The 20,011-nt window shown below is 38.4% G+C and overlaps 1 protein-coding gene across 9 annotated transcripts in view; it reads right to left on the reverse strand.

Moving 5' to 3' along the window:
- Positions 1–20,011, reverse strand: part of ST6GAL2 (ST6 beta-galactoside alpha-2,6-sialyltransferase 2) — a 53,499-nt gene that overhangs the window by 5,676 nt on the left and 27,812 nt on the right. For 8 of the 9 annotated variants that reach the window (XM_035558117.2, XM_035558115.2, XM_035558113.2 and 5 more), the window contains 3 exons: positions 16,954–17,051; positions 13,686–13,787; positions 12,387–12,561 (listed from right to left, as the gene is read on the reverse strand). In XM_035558117.2, coding sequence (XP_035414010.1) covers positions 12,387–12,561; positions 13,686–13,787; positions 16,954–17,051 — 375 coding nt within the window. Of the gene's footprint in view, positions 1–4,947; positions 5,035–12,386; positions 12,562–13,685; positions 13,788–16,953; positions 17,052–20,011 lie in introns of those variants that run through there. The other variant, XM_035558116.2, reaches the window with a different exon arrangement.

A 20,011-nucleotide genomic window follows, 5' to 3' on the forward strand; every position in this document is an offset into this window, starting at 1 on the left:
ACACCATAGAGCAGTTATCTGTTTTTAAGGAGCTCTTTGTATTTCTACTGTTAACCCCTGCCTAACGCATACAGGAGATCTAAAAAAATAAAATAAAATAAATAAAAAATCCAGATATTCCCTTTCTATCCTCCTATGTGAATATTATAATGTTGGTCTTTCTCAAACTGGAACTGAACCAATTCCACTTTTTCCATCCACTTCCTTCTCTATAGGCAGGAAGATGTTGCCAAGAAGACAGCCTAAATGCATGCAGAAGGTCATAATGAGAAGCATCAGCCATGTATTAGTAGCATGAAAGCCCACAGATTCTGAGAATTTTCCAAATGGGTTTCATGGACAGAGGCTGAGGAAAGTGAATTACCTCTTATAGCAGTGCTGTTGATAGGAAAAACTCCATACCACCTCCTATTCAGAAAGCAGAAACCCACAGAATACCAACTCATTCTTTCCTGCCGCATATCAGTAGCTGATTGTCACTAGCACTGTCAATAGCTGCTTAGAAGGGTTATAAAGAATTCAATTTCCTGTTTAAAACCAGCCAAAGGTTAGCTTTAACCTTAGGTGCACTCCTAAGACGCTGCTACTCTCCTTATCCCAAGCTCGGGATGAAAAACAAGATCAGGACAGATTCAGAAGGAAGACAGGTGTGCTTGTGCAGACTTTGCTTCCCCACGGCACAACTGTAAATCTGTACTAACAGAAGGTCTTTATAGATTTGAGATGAGAGAAACCTTAATGTTGCATTTGCACATTTTCAAAGGGACTATATGAGATATTGATAAATAGCACTGTCAAAACCGCAACACTTTCACATCAATCACAGCTTATAAGAGTCTTTTCTGTTTCATATAGCCACATGAAAGGAAAATGACTGAGTAAGCCTTGGACACCAGAATTTTTTAAAGACGACGTTTAAAAATCAAAATATATAGCAAACATACTGAAGCATTTGTTGTAGTACCGGTATCCCTATCTGTTGAATGTGACTGTCAACTCCCAGCTGTACTAATTCTGCTCACATGGCACTTACAAATGAGAACTGTTTTTTTGTTTGTTTGTTTGTTTGTTTTTACAACAGCTTTGGAATCATAAAGCATCAAAGGTGTTTTGGGTAATTCTCACAAGTGAAATAAATTAACATAAAAAATTATTTTGGTTCTTTAATTAAGCAAAGCCATTTTCTGAAGTTCAGTGAGCAGTTTGGGAACACCGAGATTTCAATGGCTTGCTAATGAAAAGAACCTTATGTTCTTCCTGCTGTGTACCATTAGATTATCAAAATGATTTTTTTCCCTGCTTGATATGTGTGAAGTAACTGAAAACCAATTACTTCTGTGATTAAATCTTCTTTTATCATAAATGAAAGGTTCTGAAAATGTTTCAGAATACTCTACAGCTTTACATGCTACAGAGACTATGGTTTTAAAAAAGCTAAGCATATCAATTTCAAAGAAAAAGTCCACAAATTTAAGTGAACTTTAATCTTAATCATCAAGATACGTAGACTCAAGGTGAAAAGTATATAACCCCCATTTGGGCAAAAAGAATGAGCTTAATGAGCCATATTTCCTTGCCTCAAAACTGTTATAGAGATGCTTTGAATTTTAGCCTGCCTAACAATTATGTCTACAATTGTTTGTTTGTTGTTTCAGTTTTACAAATGCTTTCGTCTACTTTTCCACTGTCAACATCCTTCCTCCACTGATGGAGAGCCCACCTGCCACTCTAAGGTAACTGTTATCCAGCTGAATCAGAGAACAGACGGTGGAAAGGTGTGCAATAATGAACCACGTCCAGAAAGAGACAACAAAATGACTTCTCTCCTGCACCTAGAACCAAGCCTGGAGCCAGTTTCAAAAGTTTCACCAAAGTCATAGAAAAATCATCTCTGATGGAAAGTACAAGCCTTAACCAGAGTATGTTTCACTCCACTGCCACACCAACCCAGCTAGTCTTAAAATTACAAAAGAAAAGTGTCATTTGTGGGATAGGAAAAATGTCAAGAACAAAAACTGGGACTCTGTTATAATTTTCTTAATGACAATACAGATGGCCACATCACTGCAGGAACAGTTCAAAATAATGACAAAATTTTCAGCAATTTGACTTTCCTGTAAATTAGTTAATGAAGCACTTAGAAGTGGTAAAGTTTTAGTTCTCAGTGATCTGTGTATCAATGCTCTCCTGAATCAATCTAAAAAGACATGCTGGCCTACCTAGGTTAGCTCTTTGCCTTTTCTGCATCATTCCATGCAGCCCATTTCATGGGATTTCAGATTAGGTTACTCAGATAACCAAAATTTCCAACAGTCCATTCAAAATTTTTGCTCATACGGGACAATGATGTTTTGAGGGACAAAACAGTGACTCCAAGGGCTAGTTTCTGAGGGGTAACAGCTAACTTACAGCACATTTTTGTATTTAAGTCTAGAGTCAACAAACTAGAAGATGAGCTAAGACAATGAGTAGAGGCTACCATATACAGAGGTGTCTCTGTACTACAGAGGTTTATCTGTCCTGGTGGAAACGCGAGTCATCCTGAGTCTTCCAGAGCTGGTGCACAAGTGAAATGCTGAAAACCTGCTTTGGGGAAGAGCAGTGGTCAGCGCCAGACTTTTTAACCTTTAGCGCCTCTAACACTACAGCCAAAGGGATCAATGGTGTGGTACAACCAGTGCTCTCGTCTTAACAACCTATGGGTGAGATCCCAAGGCACGCAAGCTAACGCACTTGATCTAAATGAACTAAAGGAAGTAGGCCCTTCTCCTTAGCTGCTACAGCCCCCAGATTCTCTTTTGGAGTTACCTGCTCCCACTGTTGTAGAAGCAGCAGTTTAGACCATGAGGACATTACACCAGTATCAAGACGTATCCAGTTTTACTCTGTTCACTTTCTAATGCCATGTCTGGCTTCTTCTTCTGAAGGTTTCAAATTCCAGCCCTTGTTTTTTTCAGTACCACTCTTTAACTTGGTTTCTCTCTCTGCTTGGTATTAACAACATTGCAGTGAGTTACTGGCATCTATATCCAGCAGGTATAGGTGTGCCAACCTGTCCATATTTTCATCTACCTCACAACTCAGTTTCCTCATCTTTCATTCTCTTCTCTGGTTACCTTCAATGATCTTATACTCTTCAAATTAGCGACAACTTCCCAGCACCTACATAATCCTCCAAGTATTTTTTACGTTATGTTTGAAATTCTACATTTTAGATGTGATTTTGAAGATGAAGAAGAAGTACACGCCCGCCTGCTTGCTGACTTTATCTGGCTTATGTTACCATGTTTTGCTTGTCAGTCTGCTCTGCAAAGTACTACCTCACTTCCCATTTCTTATCCCATTTATTATCTTTACATGTCTTTGTGTTAGTGCTTCCTTGGTTCTTCCTCTGCAGCTGAATCTCTTTGTATCTCCTCCTACATGCATTAAACTTGGTTTCCAAGTGTCCTTTGTTTACTTCCTTTCCTTGTGTTGCCCACAGAGTACATACCTATCTACTTGTCTCTTTTATTTGTGTATTTTTCACATCAATGCCCAATGCAATACCATCTACAAGTTTGTTGCATATCTCACCATTCCTCCTTGATTATCAGCATCAGTATGAATGGAAAACAAGTTGTCTGTCAACCTGTAGGGTGAAGAATTTCCATATGACACACTTCAAGAATTGTCTTTGCTCAAATTCCTTAAGCTAGTTTTCCATCAATGTACAATTACTATATATAAAACAGCACAGACTGGTTTACTCGGGACTTAAGGAGGCATTAATGAACTGAGTGAAACAGTTGTTATCTCAACAACTTACAGTGTGGCCAGAATTAAACTCACTAAGATGTACATGCCCGTTTCTGAGCTAGCTGGTCTTGAGCACTCTTTACAGACAATGCTAGAGACGAGCATTTCTAGGGCACAATCCATCTGAATTATTTTAGATATCTACTTTAGGATGGGATGAATTGTTCCCTGAAAGTGTTGTTGTTCTCTCTCCAGTGACTAGGCAGAAACTGAAATAAAGTCTCTCTCTTGATATCAAGCACCTTCCCCTCCCCACTTCTAAATCAGAAGCTTTTGTAGTTTTGACAAAAATAACGAAATTGCCTTTTTAAGGAAAACCGTGTAAAGAAATGAAAACAAAAGGTGTGATTCATCTAACCAAATTTGCCTATTGGTACAGACACCTACATCTGAGATAGTTATCACAGGCTCCTTTATTGCCAGTGAAAGAAGGCGGGTACTCTTAGGAAGCAGTGCATGTCTACTCATCCTAGAGTAGGCATTTAAAAATGGATCATACGAATCATGCCCAGAAATTCCTGTTTCTTTCTGTTGACTATGGGAAAAGATGTGTGGCAGCACAGATAACTTGTATTTCATGGGTTATACCTCTGCTAACAGAACAGCCTGAAAAATTCACCTGTAGATGGGAGCACAGGTCTGGTAGCCATATTTAAGAGATGCCTACTTTTTGCTTTAATGAGTCTGAGACTGACTAACACAAACACAGACCTGTACTGGAGGCATCTACAGCTAGGTAGTATGAATCCTGCTCTCTGACTGACCTAGCTGTGGACAGAAGTCAATTTTATGTGCAAGGACCAAGCTAAAGGGAGATGGCTTTTTTACAACCGTAAGGATTAAGATATGGGAATAGGAGTGGAAGCACTGAATTATAGAGAAGTACTCCTTAGAGTGAATGCCAAGGAAAGTTCATGGCGAAGTCTGCCTTTTATCAGTGGGCCTTAAATAAGATCAGTAAAATCTAGATTAAATAGATTCATCTAATTAACGTAGTAGTAGCAGTATTACTAACATACCCAGGTAATTTGGCCAAGAACCTGTTAAGCTCCATTACAGCAGTATTATTAACATACCCAGGTAATTTGCTCAAGAACCTGTTAAGCTCCAGTACAAAGAGCAGAAATATTGTCAGAGTGATGACACTGCCATGACATCTGCAGAGTGGTCTGGAGGGAACTGTGGGGTAGTTCAGAGGAGAAGGGATCTCCGAAACTCATTGGGTCCAATCTCCCCCTGTCAGAGCAGGGACAAATTTGAAGTTAGAGCAGGTTGTTTACAGTCTCACCCAGTTTGATACTGAGTCCCTCTAAGGATGGAGAAGCTAGAATATTTTCAAGTTTGCTGAAGCTTGCAAAAATAATATCGTAGGCATGACCGTGGAACCAGCAAGCAGGCAGGAAAATGACTTCTAGGTCTCTTCCAAGTCTGATGATTATGCTTTAAAATTTCTAGATCTTAATCAAAATTTCATAGAAGAGATCTTAATTATCTAATCAAAATTTCATAGAAAAGAAAAGGTCATCTATCTGGCATGATTTTAGCTTTGGCAGACATGACTGGTGCTACCATATATTCAAAATTGTAGCTGAAGATATTTCTCTATTGAATAGAATATTCTGCATTCTAGTCTATGGTAATATCCTTGCTGGATTTTCCATCTTTCAAAAATCCTTACCATGTATTGAATATATAAATATTGTGTATTAACATTTCAAAATGCTCAGAAAGATGTGTTACTTTTTCCCTATTCAGCAAACATCTATGGTGTTAGGAAGTTTGGGATATGGTTTAAATTCAGTCCAGTTGGCACAAATAAATTTTTGGATTTTTAAAATCTGTGCTGAAAACATTTAAACCAGAATTAAATTAAGATTAAACTCATTGCATGGATGGCTTACACAAATGAACATATATTATGGATTCTAATTGAAAGGAGAAAATGTTTCTTAATTTGTTCTTGAAAATTTTAATGACTTCAGAGGTTTTCAATTTCCAACATGGATCTTTTATACAGTACAACTAGGTTTTGTGGTTAGCACGCTAACTCATAAAGAATGTTCTCTAACTTATAAGTAAATAAAATAAAGCTCAATATACCTGAATACAACAGATGCTGTACAAAAACATCTAAAATAATGAGTGTAATTCAAACATTCAGCAATAATTCAGTATCACTTTAACAAAATGTAAGAGAAACTGAAAACATTTAAATCTACATAATCTGATTATTACACTCGTAATGTGTCTCATTTCACACACACCACAAATATAGTTATGGAAGAGAATTTAGCTAGATGCACCAATAAGTCTATATTTGATAAAGCATATACTTCAAGGCATTACAAATAAACATAAAGCATTTAGAAAGTATAGTTTTCTGTATGTTAGACTACTTCTATAGTGTCTATTTGTCCAGTCTTGAGTAAACAAAATCAGCTTGTTGGATTTCAGATACCACAGGAAAATTTGTTATTCCTTGATACTGGGCCAAATGTGCCTCAGTTCTGCTTTGGAACATGTAGAAAAAGTAGCTTTCACTTTTAAAAATACTGCGTTTCCTAAAAGGGTTTTTTTTACATCTGTTTATTTCATGAACTACGATAAATATTAACTACAGAGCCTAAATTTACAGAAAAACAATATTTATTAAGGAATTTAATTGTCACCAAATGGACCTATGCCTAAACTTAACAAATTGTGTAACACTTGTCATCTCATCTTTGATGTATAGACACTAGCATTATATACTAGATGTAGAAAATGACATTTATCATTTAATGTGGAATGCAAAAATCTGTACATTAATCACAATAATATACACTATAATATGAGCATAGGAAAAGGCTGACTAGTAATAGCATATACATTTAAACGTATATTCAAATTTGGGTGATGTGGAAGAATATTACAGACTTTTTAATGCAATTTGGAGTGCTTTGAGAGAAAATTTTGCTCCTTTATCTCTGTATTTCAGGAAGTAGGAGATGCTTAAATTTTGTAGTGTTTTGTATTTAAATTAAAATAATTTAAAGCTTATGTATTGGAAGTATTATTTATTTGCTTGAAAATACTTGAACAAAAGTGAGCTGAAAAAGACTAAGCACCATTCTGTTCCTTAACAAACTGCTGGCAAACAGCTGAGCAAGTGACAGTAATAAAGGCAACTCTTATTAAGTTAAATTGTTTCCTTCAGTTTATGTGAGAATATTTTGTCTAAGCAGAGCTGAAGATCAGCCGTGTTCTTCTATTCAACATGCTCTCTGAAGCCATTTTAAATTTAAGTTCTTAGTCATACAATGGTCTGCTAACGTTCCAATGTAACGGTAGTCTTCTTGTACTATTGTCTCAATGCGTGCAAACAGATTAAAATGATGTTATCAACTATTAATGATGCATAACTGTTTTAAATCTGTAACATCAAATCTAAAGCCCCAAACAAGCCTTTCTTTCTTCAAATTAATCTAGGCTTATGTATTATTTTGTGTTTAGTTGTCCATAAATTAGGCTAAAAGCTACATTGCAAAGAAAAGATCACCACCTACACAGACAACAAAAAGTGTAGAAACCTACACAGAGCATGTTCTGATTTGGGAGGAAAAAATAAAATGAAATAAATACAGTCAGAACTTTCAATTAGCTTTTCAAGAAGACAAAAGCTGTTGGCAAAAAGTTATGGTTATACAAATGTGAATTTGAAGGAAAATCACCTCAGAAGAAGTAGCTTAGCAAAGCATACAAATGGACTACACTAAACAGGAATTCATGCCAAATTCAGCTAGTAAAAAAAGGGTCAGGGCAAAATCTTCATTAAAAAACTGTATATAATCTAGGTATTATTTAAAAAAAAAAAATCACACAATTTTCAGAATGGTGATGTGCAAACCCACCCAACGCACACAGAAAGCTGGTATTAAGAAACCCAAAGCAGCAGTTTTAGTCTTGGTCTTCAGATGATAAAATGGCAGATCAAAATTAGGTTGTTTATATAGGCTACCAAGGAGAGTATAGGAATAGCTCTCCTAAAACAGAATGGTAAACGTGGAAACTGACAGTTTACACACCACCAACCTCAATTAAGAACTAAACTTTGATATGTTCAGAAAGAGGGGAGGAAGACCGAGTTCTTGTTCCATAGTGAAAAAAACAACATGCCTCTACAGGATATCTGTATTAATAAGAAGTGAATAGGTCTCGCTTATTGCGGCTGCCAGAAAGTAGGGCAAAAATTTTCCCTAATAACAGCGATGTTTTTTCGACTACCAGTTTAGGATTTGCCAGTGGAAACCAAATGTGAGATCTGGTGGTTGAATGCTTACACTTCATCATGTCTGAAAAAAATGTAGCAGATTGAAGTCCAAGACTGGATGTAAACATATCAATACTCATTTAACAAACCCAATTTTCAAACAAATGTGAAGTTCATTAATTTGAAAAGCCACCAAGGCAACTTGTTGCCTAGTGCTAATGCAAGATGATGAGAATACCATGCAGAGTTTTGTTTAAAAGCATGATGGCGGCAGCTGCAAAAATATGCAGGAAAGAATGCTCAAAGCTCATCTAAGTATTAGGTTAGAGACACAAAGAGCAAATCATTTATAATGAGGAATGACATTAGCTAAGTGTCATGCCACATAAGGCAAAGTTACAAGCCAGACAAAGTCCTCATCAGTGTCTGAGAAAACAAGCTAAAAAAGACTCCCAGATTAAAATAAAAAGTTGTTTTACCCTGGTGAAACTTTCCCCAGGGGGAAAACAAAACAAAACAAAACACTCTGGTTTTGGTCCTTATTCATTGCCCTTGAGATAGCTCCACTAGGAAATACCAGACTAAAGGATGACTTGTCTGTGCCAAATTCATCCTTCACAGAGATGGTACACCCCTAAAATGAGCATCTAACAAACTGGTCACTATTTTCTGCTCACAGTTTTACAGACAACGAGTTCATCTTGTTTTAAATGATGTCTTGAACTTATACCTATCATTAAGCAGGACAGAAAGCAGTGTTAAAATAATAACAAATTTAGTGGAAAAGACTGCAGTCAGATATGGGTTTGTATGTAGCACTGGTAAGGCACAAAATGGCATCTGTGATGGATGGGTTGCTGCAAGCTGACATCTTGCTTACAAGAAAACTGAAAACAGGAACATCTACATGCTAGAGCCTGATGCCAGAGAAACAGAAATTCTGGATGAAGCTGATATGAGTTGGATAGCACTCACCTCAACTGATTTTAGACCTCTGTAGTGTATGTTAGCATTTCAGAAGTGGCTGGAAGCAGTGACATATGTAAATTATAGTAAGATTTAAAACTGTAGGTGAATGTACATAAAATGTGATATAACCAAAGCATTCTAGACTTACGCCTTACTTTATATGTCACATGTAGAGCACATCCAAGGCTGCTGCTTACCATACTTCCCTTGCCATCCTCTTCTCTCCCCTCCTCTACAGCTGGGATGTGTGCCATGTTTCCCACAATATGCTGGCACTGAGCTAATGCAGATGGGGTTTGGGGGAGTCTGTGTCTCCAGAGGGTGTTTTACTGAGATTGAGATAGGGCATCCCATTCCCAAAGGAAGCACAAAACATGTCCTCCTTAGCTCCCATGTGCTGGAGAAACCAGAAGGTCCTGCTTCTTCCTACTCTCTCATTCCCCTAAAATCACAAGACTACCTCTTCCCCACAAATGAACCACTGGCCCATTTTCAAGAAGTCTTAATAATATTGTGACTTAAGTACCTTAACATAGCTATTAACAATGTTAAAAGATTCCCTTGGCATCAGTCACTGCTGAAGGATGGTGACTCTGCTGCAGAAAAATATCATGAAAACACATTCCACCTGAAAATCCTTCCTTTGGAAAGACTCAGTTTTTATAAACAGCGCTAAGCAGCAGAAATGGATACAAATTTCAACTGAAAAATGTAATAACTGAAGAAATACTCTAAGACCACCCTACAATATTCCTGAAAGGAAATATGCTGATGTTTCCATGTGCTAAAGAGGGCTAAAAAGCCTGAAACAAAAGTTACCCAGAAACTATTATTATTTAAAAAAAAAAAAAACAACAACTTTTCCACATTACTGGCATCAATAGTGGTTTGAGGAACTGCTGCTCTTTCTCTACAACTAACAGCAGCTCACAGAGGGCTATGTGCTGCCTGACTTTCCACCAGGGCAAGTATGGATGACAAACGATATCCCTGTATAGAATCTATATTCACTCTAATTGCAGAGCATTACACACCAACATACAATAAGTCATTCCAATTAAGTGAATAGAATCACTGTGGTCCTTGCTATAAACAGCTTAGATTCAAAGATACTGGTCCCTCGGTCTGTGAAAATTCATACGCTACTCACAGCAGCCTATGTTTTTTAACAGAATGGACATTTAGTAAACCATTTTCCCATATCTTGTTGAAATTAAGACACTCATTTTATGATGGCCATCACTTATCCATTCCTTAATTTTATAGGAGATAATGTTATAGATTTTATAACGATCAGACAGAAGCTCGATATTCAATATATGTCTTTCATGCAGGTGCACTCAGCTGTGTCCGCCAGCTTCAGTTCCAACTGGTTATTTGCTGCATGAGTTGTTGAGAGATACCTGATCTGAAGACCAACATGACTTTTCAGATTTCTGCCAAGCTGCATTATATTTTTATGCTTTAACTTGCCCTTTGACAACACAGAGCTGCTGTTTTGGTGCTGTCTCCCAGTTTATATCACATTACACGTGCAACTCATAGACATACATTCAATAAGGTTACTAATATAGGGAGCCTCTTTCCAATAAAATATTTAAAATACATCTATCAGAACAGTAGCTAGTTATCAAATGAGATGGGTATGACTCCCAGTACGTTTGTCTAACTGACTTATCTTGAAACTAATAATAGCATTAGCAAAATGTCTAAGCATCTTCTTTACAAAATAACAATATAAATAAAATTATATTTACTTATTATAAATAATGCATATTTATATATTATGAATATAAAAGGTGAGTAAACAAATCTGCATCTGCACATACAGATTATATGTACCTGTACAGCTTTTGTTGCCAATGGTTTTGCTTCTTTAATGATTAGTATTTCAAAGCATCCTCTGCTTGGAGGATATCTTTAGTCAAGAACATTTAGATTTGGGGTTAAAGATTACCAATCTACTTTCACAGTGAAATTAACGCATGTGATTTCAAATAAAGCTTTTGAAGTGTTTCTTATATATGGTGGAAGTACAGATTGACAGCGCAATAATCCTCTTCACTATTCTTATGATCAGCAGCTGTTATCCTATTTTTATCAACAACTTCATTACTCTAAGAATTGCTTTTGCAAAATGCGAATGCCACTGGTGAGATCATTTCACATAAGCAGACTTCTCTTTATGAATTTTTACATGCAGGCTCCAAAAATCTCACTGCAAGAAATAAACTGCCAAGCCATGCTCCCCCAACACAGGCCACATCTTCTTTCCGCTCATGCTCCAGGCAAGCACAACCCACTCAGATCATCAACGGGCATATTCCAGACACCTTTATGACATCCCTCTCAGAGCCTCAGCATCTGCTTTAAGGCCCTGGGTGAGCTCCACAAAATCGTGTGATGTTACTACTGCATACAAAGCCCGAGATAAGTGCTCAGAACTGTTTTTTTCCCATGGCTGATGCAGTCTCAGGTCTCAATGTTTTCAGATTCCGATGAAAAGAATGACAAGAGCATCTTCTAACTGCAGCAAATACACAGACAAGTATTACAAGGTCAAATAGGAAGGAATGAGTTTCCAACGTGGAAGATGGTATTTTGAGCTCTATTGCCCTCTGTGCCTCTAGGTGCATCAGTAAGAAAGACCTTTGACTCAGTCTTACTACTCTACTTGTACCCTTCCAACATTCACAATAAAGACCTGTTATGTGCCAGATAATGCACGTGTATATAGGTATGATGTTATGCTGTGGCCTTAGTGCCAAGTTATACCCAAAGAAATACTAAGGAAGAATGAAAAAAATATGCTGAAATTCTGTCCCTTTGAGTGTAAAAAGAAAGGGGATGCTTTGGCCACTTGTAGACTGAGCACTGGAATCTGTGACAGGGGATGGGTCCTTCCTTGACCTGTGGAAGGAATACAGTCTGGCCTGTCAGACTGCATCAGTGACTTCATCCTCACTGTATTATCTGCTGTATGCTTGATCTGGCGCATCTCTGCTCTACAGTCCCAACAAAGAACTTCAGAATTGAATAGGTTATCACTAGAGAAATTAATTTGAAACAATTTATATATTAACATAGAAATTAATATCAATAGAGAAATTAATATAATACAACTTTCTCACAGATGTATGTATTTTAGAAATATGGTATGTATAGTGTGGATGTGAAAAGCGAGAAAGAAAAACATTAAATTCATCCACCTATTATACAATTCTCATAGTGTGCATTTTGGCTAGTCATTGTTTCTGTACAGAACAACAAGAACAAACAGCACATATATGGATATGATCCTCATGCAGTGTACACATTTATTTATTTTAATATCTAACATGTCTACTGGACCCATCCTTGATACACCTACCAATAAAACCTGAAGAAGGAGGGTTGGGCTGTATCTTCTCTTTAGTGTTCTCCTGAATGATGTCCCAGAGCTGCCATATAAACTTTGGATGAAGAATATAAAATGGCTGGTTTGGATTCTTCCTGCGATGCTGTACGTATGGAGTGAACAGATTGTAGTCTGGCTTCTTATACCACTGGGAGGAGAAAAAAAGAAAAAGAACTTTTTTAATCTTATGTTATCCAGTGTATTTTGAACACTACATGAAAAACAACGTGAATGAGTTTCATTCAGGTTCTTCAGGATAGAAGCAAAGCAGCCTGCACCAGGGCACATTTGTCCTAGAAAGCCAGTCCTTGATCTGGGCCAAATCTTTCTCTTTTCTTCAAAGAGAGACTCCCAATAAGCAATACAGTGAAGTGGAACAAGCCAACCCCAACTCCCACTCAAAGGCTCATGTCAAACAAGGGTCTCAAAAAGCCTTAACACAAGACCTGGGCATGGAGGTCAGCCTCTCTCTGAGAGCATCCCTGTCTTTGCTGACAGTGGCAGCAGCACGTGAAGCAGCCTGGAGGCAGCGGGTGTAGGAGACTGGCAGCTCCTGGCATCTGTTGCTAAGGGAGTTGAGCAGACGAAGGTTTACTTTCTGCTTGCATCCTGCTTAGCTCCCAGCTCCCCCTGCCAAGAACCATCAGATCAACTGGTCCCACTGGAGCTGCAGAACCCGCCAAGGCTGAGGCTCCCCGAGTGACAAGCAGATGGAAGTCTGCTGCTCTCAGAGAGGGGGCGGGCAGCGGGGCGCAGATGGCTGTGGGGGTGTGGACACAAAGGGAAGACTGATAGGGAGAAGGCCTGGCAAGTGGGGAAGGTGCAAAGAGAGATTGCCATTGGGGTGTTTTATTTTGTCTAGGAAGGCAGAGGGGAGGGTGGGAAAAAAAAAAAAGGGATGCGGTTCTTCACCTTTCTTGATAAAGTCTCCTTCTGAAATCTAGCAACATCCCCCTCCTTCATAAATACACAGAAAAATCACTGTTATGTGAAAACAGCAATATTTTTATCCAAAAAAAAACAATCCCCATCATCCATCTATCCTAGCATCTCAGAGCAGATCATTCCAGTACAAGTGCTGGCTACTAAGAAAAGTTTTTAATCAATAAACCATTTTTGACCAATTCATGCATAGTGTTCTCTGCTCTTTAGATAAACATTTTGGAGTTCATTGTGATAAGTGAGAACTAGAAGACTGAAGTACTAAATACACAAATTTTGTCCGGTGTTTTCAGACAAGTTGGGAAGAAGGGATCAAAGTAGGCATCTTACCACGTTCAGATTTGCAGAGTAGGGGGCAGGATCCCAGGCTACTAAGATAACATCTTTGTACAAGGAGCTTTCAACAAAGTGATGGTTTGGGTTGGTGAGAATCTGCAAACACACATGTAAAAAATTGAAGAGCTGAAAGCAAATGGGACCCAGAAAAATGGCAAAATCCTTCTCTAAAATGAACAGTCCTCCTCACTCTGCTGTTTGTTCTACTTTAATTCTGATTGATTTTAAGCAACTTCTTTTGTAAAAAATAATAATAATAATAAAATAAAAAGAGCTTAGTCATAAACAGCACTCATGACAGTTTTAAGTAGCAGTACGCTGAATTACTCTCCATCTGCGAGCGATGTGATGAGACCACTTGAGATGCTGCATAATTGTATATCAATATTACTTTGTGTTCTGGAACATTAAAACAAAAGCTACAGTATTTCACACTGTCTGTAGGATCCTCTTTTTGGACACAGAGAAGCGTTCTTTGAAATGCTGCAGCCCCCAAGGACTCGTCTTTGCATTTTTCTTTTTTTTTCACCATTTTGGTTGTTTTCTCATTTCAACAGCATTAGGTCTCATATGAAGTACCTTCATAAAGGCAAATCGGACCATAACAGTAAAAGCCTGTATACCTAGAAAAAGAATTCCAGGAACAGGCATGTGATAGTGCTTTTATTTTATTTTATTTTAAAGTAACAGTGATAATTATTCTGATCTACTGCTCTCTTACTCCCTCCCACATCTATTGGTACTCTGATCCTCCCACCCTAAGTTTCCCTTTTACTCCTGCTGGTTTCTTGTTTCCCAGACTCTCCGTGCTTAACCAGATCTCTCTGATCCCTGGTGCATCCAATCTCAGGAAGGATCAGACCAAATGATTTCACTACTGGTTGAAACAGCATGAATTTGGCTCCAGCTGTTAAACTAATCAACGTTCCAGACAAATTCATACTAATTTTCATTTCCCTTTAGGATCCAATGAGCCGTATTTGATTATGCATATTTTTCTTCAGAAAAATAATATTGTTGCCATAGCAATATTCTTTCTACCATAAACTTTAAGCTTAATGACTTTCCATCAGCTTTCTACAACAAGAACAGCAACAGCATTAGTCTTGCTGCCATCAGCATAGCTAACTCCATTTCTCAGAACAGTTTTTGCCTGAGAATGTAAACTCCTTTCTTGAGACTACAGAGTAAACAGACCAAAAGGTCAAGCTTTTAAAAGCTCAATTCTACAGTTATCACACAAAAGAGCTCTCACTTGCCTTTCAGCAAGCAAGAGTCCTTTAGAGGTGTTGTCCACACAAATTCTAGCTCTTAGTGAGCCTGCATTCATATGTATGAGATGAGTTTCCTCTGGAATAACAATGTGTGTTGTGGCTGCACTGGTTTCCTTCACATCCTTTGGGCTTTCATAGCAGAGAACATGAGGGAAGGAGAGGGCCACAACAGCCTTTTAATTCACTGAATGCAGGAATTTCCTACAGTAAGGAGAGGAGGGTCGGAAAGCCAGTATGGATTATGCATCTTCAGAATCGGTAAAGCAAGCAACTGTTATCAAGTGGCCTGTGAAGATTTCTCTCCTGGGGGTGGAAGGCCAGTCTCCCAACAGGAAGCCAGAACATCACAGAGAGCTTCCAACCTCTTTAAAGGAGCAGAAAGGTGGTGGGAATACAAACATTTGTGAGGAAACTGTGTGAGCTGACCTGGCCTGAATTTTTAGTCACGCCCTGTGTTTTCTTGGGAAGCTTTGTGGAGAGCAAGTGATATTCAGCACAGCAGAGAAGATCACATGAGCCTCCATTACCACCACAGCATGAGTGTGCCACATCAGCTCAGGGAACACGGAGGATCCCACACAGCATAAAACAGCTAATTTAGCCGTTAAGTCTCTCTGAATTCACTTAGGAGCTAACAAAGCTCAAATCACTGCCCGGAGGCACTTTTTCTTACAGAGAGCCTAGTGGGACTAGTCAACTAAATGAGGTCTCTAAACCCTCCTCCTTGCCCCAAGATAGTTTAGGCATGGTCAGTAACCACGATGTTTCAGCTAAAAGTAAACAAAAGTAAAATCAAGAACAGTTAAGGAAGAAAAAAAAAGTTAAAATAAATGAGACCGAGATCAATGTTCTCTTATACATTGATTTCACAACTAAAGTCAGATATTTTGGCTTTCTTCCTGTTAGTAAAACAGGAGTCGTATTTAATCCACATCATTTCAAAGATCCAGGCTGCCCTGCATTGTCACGAAGAGCTACAAAACGAGTGTGAAGGGAATGGCAGCAAAAAGTATTCTATATGTGGTGGCAAAGAACATGATTTTATACAGAGAACACACCCACCAAGGATGCACATTGCATGAGCTATCGCTGAAAGCAAAGAAAAAAAAAATGAGTTCATAAGAAAAGCTGCAAATGAAATTTCTGTGTTCAACAAAAATCATTATGTACACAGCATGCTTCGTGGCCAACCATACTATTGGCATTGACTAACTAAACTCTCTCTGTCGGTATTTCATAAAATTTCACAGTAATTCTGTTGCTACATTTTAGCTGCATTTCATGAAGAGGAAAAAGGCTTAGTTTGCCCAAGTTCAGGCAATATTTTTTTCCAAACTAAAAAACTACTCACAGCCATAAGGTGTCACTATAGCTCAATGCATACTTTATTTGTTGACACTCATATGCAGAAAATCCCATTTTCTGTTTCCATTCAGATGAACAAACTCATCTCAGGTGTAATATCCAATGGACATAAAAGTTGTTTTTTTTCGTTTGTTTGTTTTTTTAATAGTTCACTCCAAATTTTTAAAGAACGATGACTTGCCTAAAGTTATACATTAAGACAACTCAGTTCCCATTTCTTTCCCCTTCTAGCAAGGAAATAATTGGGGAACTGGAGAATATAAGAAGAAAGCTTTGGAATCCCCACAGCCCAGGCTTTGTGAAGATCCCAGAGGTGGTGTGGCAAAGGTCTTTGGTACTTACGACTCTGGCACCTTGCTGAGCCTTTACAGATGTAGGACACATGAGAAATTCTACAAACAAATTCCTTAAGACAAGGATATCAAGTAACTATTGCAATCACTCTACACTGACAGCACACGTAAACATCCCTGTAAGGGAGAACTTTTACCTGCTCTATATGTCATGACTGTTAAATCACTAGCTGTTTCCCAGATTACCCAACACTTTCTCAGAGGTTATTAATTTAATGTCATCTTGTACAGAAGTGACATTGACTTGAATTCACAAAAGGAAGCTCTTACCTGGGAGTTGATGATTCGCATGGTTGTTTTATTTCCAACATCTTTTTCATAGCCACGTGTTGGAGCAGAATTAAATCTTAGAACAGCATCGTGAGAATCTGGGAGTACAAATAAGGGGGTCATTTATATTATTATTAGTCATACAGAATACTAAAATAAAACAAATGAATTAAACTAATGTAAAACTTGCACATTTTTCCTTATTTTTATATTCTATGAATGAAAAATGTTCTACTACAAGCAAACAAAAATCCTCTTGCATCTACCATTACCAACATCCACTGGGGGGGAAAAAAAAAAATCAATCATTTATAAATCCAGCTTTCAATACTTAAAAATGTCTCTTTATTGGATAAAAATTGTTTGTTCAATTGGTTGCTATCTCTATTTCAAAATTTACGAAGAATTATTACATGCAAAAGTATGTTAATTGCAAGGGTATCTAACTACACATTCAAATCAATAATGACACTCAACTATAAGCCTGAGTTTCACAGTATTGTATAATATTTGAAGAATCTCAGGCCACCCCAAACCTATTAACCAAACTAACTTATTCTCAAGGCCAGTACAGGTCTTAAAGAGTCTGTCTAGGAAGTTAATCCACAAAACTGCTCACACACAGAAACCTAAGGATCCCTCGGTAGCAAAGATCTAACAGAGCTGAACTGTCAAAGTTTCCCCACAAGCTGTTGACCTCAGAGTCATGCAGAACAGAAAACAGCTATAGGTCAAGTATGGGTCAAGCATAGATACTACGTGCAGTCCTCTGCTGGATGAAAGATAATCATCCACCCAGTGCTTCCTTTTAGGGGGTATCAAAGCCCAAAAGTAGCAAGGGACAGGAAAAAATGATGCCTGTTGTCCAGAAACACACTATCTTTGTCAATATTCCCCTATACAGTTCACTTTTATCGCTTCTACAGATTGAAGCAGAAAACATGTTTCAGGCCAAAATGGTCATGTAATGCCTTAATTGTTTATACATTTGTTTATCTCTAGTCACTTCAAATGTGGTTGGGTGTAGCTCAAAAATGGAGTAGGCAGAGGTTTCCAAAGGTAACTAATATGCTTCTATGGAGTTCAGGCCTGATCCTATCCAACTCCCATCTTCTGTCCTTTCACACCTTTACTCCACACTTCTTGTATTCCAGACAAGAAAATACTGTGTGACATGACGACAGCAGTTCAATCTCTGCCATACTTGCTTGCTTGAACATGTGTCTGAAATGAGAAATTTTGCCAAACATCCACTAAGCCCAACTTCTCACTGGCTGATAAGGAGTAGAGACTTCTTCCATGTCCCTGTGCAGGAGCCACATATCTATCCCCAACACCTAACCTTCATCTGCCTAAGCAAAAGCATCTTGATTGTGTAGAAGCTAGAGGACATGAAGTCAATAGAAAGTGCAGGTACTCTACACTTCTGGAGAAGGAAAAGAAAAACAGAGGTCCTTTACATCTGAAATTTGCTTATGAGTTTAAAATATAAGTTTGGACAACTATTTGAAAATCTTTTAAGTGTGAGCTGGGAATTGGATTGGGAATTGTATGGTTCACAACTTAGTTGAGAGACAGTGCACTGCATTTCCAAATTTTTTCACTCTGGTTTTCCACATCAATAGTAAAAGCTTTTTTTCCTTAAAAAAAAAAAAAAAAAAACAACCTTTTTTTATTAAAAAAAATAGGTTGCAGCCACACAGTAACAATAATTGCTTTTAAGTTAACTAACTTTAATCTTAGTCTCTTAGTGTTTGGGGATAAGCATTCCAAAGTTACAGAGAGTTTGAGGTTTGGTCACAGATTCCTGTTACTTCCTGATGATAACAAAACAACTAGGTCTCCCATTAAATAACATAACCATGATGAGAGTATTTGCTGTATTGGCACAGACTTCCGTACTTACTTTTATTAAAAAACAAGTGTGGGGCAGTGGCACCCACAGTTGCACCAAAAGTACTCATTAAAATTTCTGTCTGCATTTCTAAAAGGAATACAGAAGAGGGCGCTAGAAGCATATGAAGAGAAAGGTCCTGTGCTACTCCTTTCTCAAGCCTTTTTTTTGTTTCAGGAGGATAAGTAGTAAAACCCTTTGCCTACAGCAACTTCATCAAGTAAGGCTGTACAGCACATGGCCCAAACCCCAGAACTCATGTGTAGGGTGTTTTTCCCCACTCCGTAATGACACGGACTTTGTGGTGCCTTTGTGGACACCGAAGAGCTTGGTAGGTTGGGCAGGCTGGCTCCAAAGAGCCAAGAGGAGCCATCCAAGGTGCCTCTCAGCAGGCAGGCTGCTAGTGGTTTCAAACAACAGCTGTAGTCCTGATGCCAGCTCAGCAAGGGGACTGTCTTCTCCTACAGCTGTGCATGCACAGAATAAAAAAAATACATAAATAAAAGTGTATCTTACACAATCTGATCTTCCTCTTCCTGCTCAGATTCCTCTCACTTTTTCAGAGTACTAGAGGAGAGGTGGAAAGGCAAGGCCATAAGCTTGACTGCACCACATGGACTCCACATGGGAAGATAGCTCCTTCCCCATATGAATAACACCACAAATAGATGCTGGAGCTTCCATTTTCCATATAAAGATGACGACACTGGAATGAAATCTGTAGTACGCTGGCACTTCCACGGAGTAGCAAAGGCCACTAAGACCCATCTAGCTGCTGTCAGTCAGCTGGGCCCCTGCAATTCTGGTCCAAATTGTCTGCTCAGCCAAAAGTACCTGCCCATGGCCTGCACAACACTTAGATAAAGTCTTTTGTGAGTCTTGCTGCCCCACATGCTTTCCTGTAAAACAGGTAGGAGGAGATCTGAAACTTCAGCATAGGCCTTATAAAGTAGCATCTCTTCCCTTTAGGTGGCATCAGAGGAAAATTTCCAATTAAATCTAAAAGCTCTTTTGAAGTGAATAGCATAAGCTTTCTGTGTCCTGGGTCCTTCTGAGGGAATGGATACACACAGGAGTGTAAGGGCACCAAATCCCATCCTGGGCTGTACCTGAGCATGCACATGTCATGATGCACACAGCCATATGTAAGTAAGTCACAACCCA

Source organism: Cygnus atratus, chromosome 1 (assembly GCF_013377495.2).
Source record: "Cygnus atratus isolate AKBS03 ecotype Queensland, Australia chromosome 1, CAtr_DNAZoo_HiC_assembly, whole genome shotgun sequence".
Classification (NCBI taxonomy): domain Eukaryota; kingdom Metazoa; phylum Chordata; class Aves; order Anseriformes; family Anatidae; genus Cygnus; species Cygnus atratus.